Below are 4,126 nucleotides of genomic sequence, written 5' to 3' on the forward strand. Positions count from 1 at the left end.
TGTGCTTTGTCAGGTGACACTGAGCAAAAGCTCAATATAAGGTTATCCATCCCATGTTCATCATGTTACTGTCCTTCCTAAAGATATGTCGCAGGAGCTTAGGACTAAGGCCGAACAGCTTCCAACCCCGGAGGACATAGTATGCCACGAAATTTGTTCTTTTCCCTTTTTCCCCAAACTGATACTTTAGCATCTCAATCCAAATGCTTAGAAATTGCTATGTGTTTAATGTTGCCCTCCTTTTCTCATTCTTTAACAAAAAAAAAAAAACTTTTTTATTTTTAGTCAGCCAAAATTCACAGGTAAAGAAGTTGATACAATATGCCCCGTTTCCCCGTGTCTGCGCGAAGAGCCGCAAAAAAAAAAACAGAACGTTCTATATATAGGAGGAGCATCGGATTGAGCGTCCGTCCAATGTTTATTTTTGGGCACCAGTTCATTCCAGGAGGCCTTTTTGCCACGCCTTTACAACACTTGGCTCCCCCCTATACACACACCAGAGTAGATAAAGAGGTCATCGAAAAGTTAAACAAAGACATCATAGAGGAGGAAAATTTAGACAAGCACAAACCGCACGTCTGTCAGGAGCCACCATATGAGAGGGACTATTCGTACTTATGTCCCGAAGGTGAGAAGGGGAACAGGGCACAGCTAGCCATTCTGTTATGCTTTACTGCTGCTCAGGCGATTTGGCTTCAACATAAAAGTGGGCAAAGTTATGAGTCACACTGTGTATTAGCCCGATTTGGGCTGTCAAAATTTGTACAATTTTTTTTTTTTTTTTTTCGCCCCCATTATGCCCCCCTCGCTATGGTTCTTTCTCAGACTGGGTAATGAACTCCCAAAATCAGTGCTGGTAAGTGGAGGGGGGTTAAACATACACATGTGCACCCACCACGTAGGCATATACACCCACATGCACCACGCGGCGGCGCTATTCATCGCAGGGGCATAGACTATGATGGTCACTGTGAGTCGTTAAAGTATTTCCAAGATTATTCTGCAGTGGAGAAAAAAGAATTTGTAAGGCTACATCTGTATTGGTGGTGGTGGCGTGAGAGATTTGAGATTGTATCTTCTCCCACTTTTGTGCCGTCTGAAAAATGTTACTGGGGCACTTACTAATTGGTTGACATTTTTCCTCATCACATCCCACAGGAGATGAACTGCTGCGTCTTGTGGCCTAAGCTAAAAAATGAAGGCATGAGAAGAGCGCAGAAGAAGGACCTCTTAAGGGGATCGGTTAATCCTTTTAACTAATTAAACAGAACCCAATGGTGTTCCATTTGTTGTTCTGCTTTCTCAACTAATTGGTGCGCTCATCATATCATACGAATGTCACTGCACTGTGTCTTTTTTTTTTTTTTTTTTTTTTTGCAGATAAGTTCAAACAATGGGTTAATAATAAAACCCAAATATTTGTAAAGCAGGAGGGAAGACACACATGCAAAGGCAGATCCAACGCGCATAAGTTCGTGAGGGGTAACCTCGTCCAAAGGGAAGAAGAGAACGAACGAGCTAAGGGGACTAGCTATCTAATTGTTTATGTGTATACCATGTCACTGATTTAAAAGGTGGGGAAGGGCGTTACCCATCCCGCTTAACCTTTTAACGAGAACACTTTGTAGCAACTTTAATTTGTTTGTTTTTTTTTTTTTTTACACCTTCGGGGGGAAAATCAGCGCAGAAATTTTCCTTCTGCATTGCGTCACGGACGCGAAGATATCAATCGGTTGGTTAAAACAAAAGTTGTTAAGCTTATGTGACCCGTTTGCGGTTGCCCTGTTGTGAGAACGTCCTTCCACCATATTGGAAATGCGTTCATGCGTAAAGGTAGCTAATCACAAATGTAGTTCATCACAAATGTAGTTCATCACAAATGTAGTCGATCACAAATGAAGGACATCCTCCTGTTCGCCCAAGCTTGACCACACAAAGGTTTACACATCCAAACTTGCGAAGAGTACCCCAGGAAGGCGCGACACGAAAGCTGCCGTAGGGGGAAAAGTTGGAGAAAACACAAAAAAATGATAAAAAAAAAAAAAAAAAGAAAAAAGAACAAAAACTACTTTTGCGAGAAAAATCTGCATTTTGCTCGATACCCATACACGTTCGGTCTAGTTAAAATTGAGCTTAAGGTTGACCTTGGGTTGGAACTTGAAGAAGGGCACCTTATAGCCCTGCTGCTGCACCTCGGGGGTGTCCCTGTCATTGAGCAACCCAAAGACGAAGGTGAGCATGCCCAAGTCGTAAATAAAGTAGCTCTGCAAATTTCCATATCCACTTTTCCTAATGAGTGAAGTTAGGGTTAAGTTAAAATTAAGGGAAGGGTTAATCCACTTGTTTTTCTTGGACAATCCCTGTTGTGCCATTTTTTTTTTCTCAAATAATTTCTTTAAAGGGCTCTGATTTAACTGGAAATAATTGTGTAGTGTCTGTTCAAGCTTTTCACCAAACTGTTCTTCAAATTGTGTAATTATGGAGGTGCTAAAAATATCATTTGGTTGATTAAAATATCCGGCTGGAATTAATTTATTAACTTCTTGCTTGAATGTGTTAACTAGCGATTTTTTTAATTCTGCAATTTTTTCATCCTTGTTCTCGAGTAAATTTTTGTCCCTCTTAACATGTTGCTCATTTAAAATGGCATCTCTCCCCTTGTTAATAATTTCCTTTTCAATGAGGACGATCTGCTTAACTATTTGTTTACGTATCAGAGCCAAAAAGCGTTGCTGCAATTTTTCGAAAACGGTGTCTTTAAATTTGGTGCCCACTTGTTCAAAAGTTAATATGTGAAAAAAGAGCAGCAAATTTTTTATCAAGTCGGAAGCAAGCTGACCATAGTTTGGAATGACTTTTCCCTGTGTTATTTCCTGTTCGTACTCGTTAATTATTTCATCAAAATTGTTTAGCGTCTTATTGTATGACTCTTCAATTACGTAAATATTGTACACACATTTCTCATTAAAGGGGCAAAAATTTTCAAAATTTTTCATCTCTTTTACCAGATTTGTTAGCTTATTCACGAAAAAGGTGTATTTATTTATGTTGTTTTTTTGCAAAAGGGAAATATCGACTTTGTTCTGTTTCATTAAGTGAATATTCTTCAAATTAGGATATGTTTCTTTTAATTCCTTGTTGAATTGTTCACATAGTATATCCTTATCAAAGATTTTTTTTTTTCTTCCCCACCCACTGGCTTCGGCATTTATTAACACAAAATAGACATGTATATCTGTCCCCTTTTCATTTAATTGATTTAAAAATATTTCCACCTTTTTTGGTAAAACAAAGGTAACTGTTTTTTTTTTTTCCTGTTGTTGTTCGCTGTCTTTTACAGAATGGGTTTTCTGTTCCGTTGAGTTTTTCTCTTCCCCTTTGTTGTGAACTTGGCTGTAGTGTATGTCGTCACTGGCCAATGGCACAATGACGCTGTTGGTTGACTCAACAATAAAGTTGATTAATTTGTTAAAGTCATATATGGTTGTCTCATTCTCCTCGTAAAATTCCTTGTTCTGTAGCAAGTCCACATCCAGCACCACGTTCAAGTTGTTATTTTGGTCCTTCCCAAACCATACGTCAATTTTTTGTTTAAATCCCAAATTGATCAAATTGTTTCTTTCAGGGGATACGTTGAATAAATTTTCCAAAAATTTTCTTTTATGGTACCCTGAACTTCCATAGCAGGAGAAAATATATTTATTTTTAATTGGCGCATTTTTCTCTTGTATGCTGTATTTTTTCAGTTCTCTTATTTTGTCCGTGTAGTCCTTGCTGGACAGCAGGTTGATGTATTCATATTTTTTTGTCGACTTGGCCTGGAAATACTGTGCGTAAAGGAGAACCAGGGACAATATGACTACAACGGCGCTTACCATTGCAGAGTTCGCGCGCCTGAGCGGCGGCGTGTTCCCTTTACAAACCGCTATAAAGGCGTGTGCACATGGAGCACAAATAGGTACGTGTATATGTGTATCGCCGAGAAGGGCGCTGTATGTTGGCTAAACTGTTCATGAATTGCTGCTACCTGCAGCTAACGGCTGTTAATTGCCGGATAATATGTATTTTGTTTCCACTCGGCAAAATCTGGCAGTCGCAAATTGCCGCAAATCATTTCGACGCCAAA

At 39.3% G+C, this 4,126-nt stretch overlaps 2 protein-coding genes across 2 annotated transcripts; one reads left to right on the forward strand and one right to left on the reverse strand.

Moving 5' to 3' along the window:
- Positions 1-414: 414 nt before the first annotated feature.
- Positions 415-1,425, forward strand: AK88_02268 (uncharacterized protein; the record flags this gene model as incomplete). Its single annotated transcript, XM_012479899.1, has 5 exons — positions 415-628; positions 826-856; positions 948-1,023; positions 1,159-1,242; positions 1,381-1,425. 5 exons carry the CDS (start codon positions 415-417, stop codon positions 1,423-1,425), a joined length of 450 nt encoding a protein of 149 aa, XP_012335322.1.
- Positions 1,426-2,117: 692 nt separating this feature from the next.
- On the reverse strand, positions 2,118-3,878 carry AK88_02269 (uncharacterized protein; the record flags this gene model as incomplete). Its single annotated transcript, XM_012479900.1, has 1 exon — positions 2,118-3,878. The coding sequence occupies one exon, from the start codon at positions 3,876-3,878 to the stop codon at positions 2,118-2,120; it is 1,761 nt and encodes a 586-aa protein (XP_012335323.1).
- Positions 3,879-4,126: the final 248 nt, after the last annotated feature.

Source organism: Plasmodium fragile (genome assembly GCF_000956335.1).
Source record: "Plasmodium fragile strain nilgiri unplaced genomic scaffold supercont1.21, whole genome shotgun sequence".
In the NCBI taxonomy this organism is placed as follows: domain Eukaryota; phylum Apicomplexa; class Aconoidasida; order Haemosporida; family Plasmodiidae; genus Plasmodium; species Plasmodium fragile.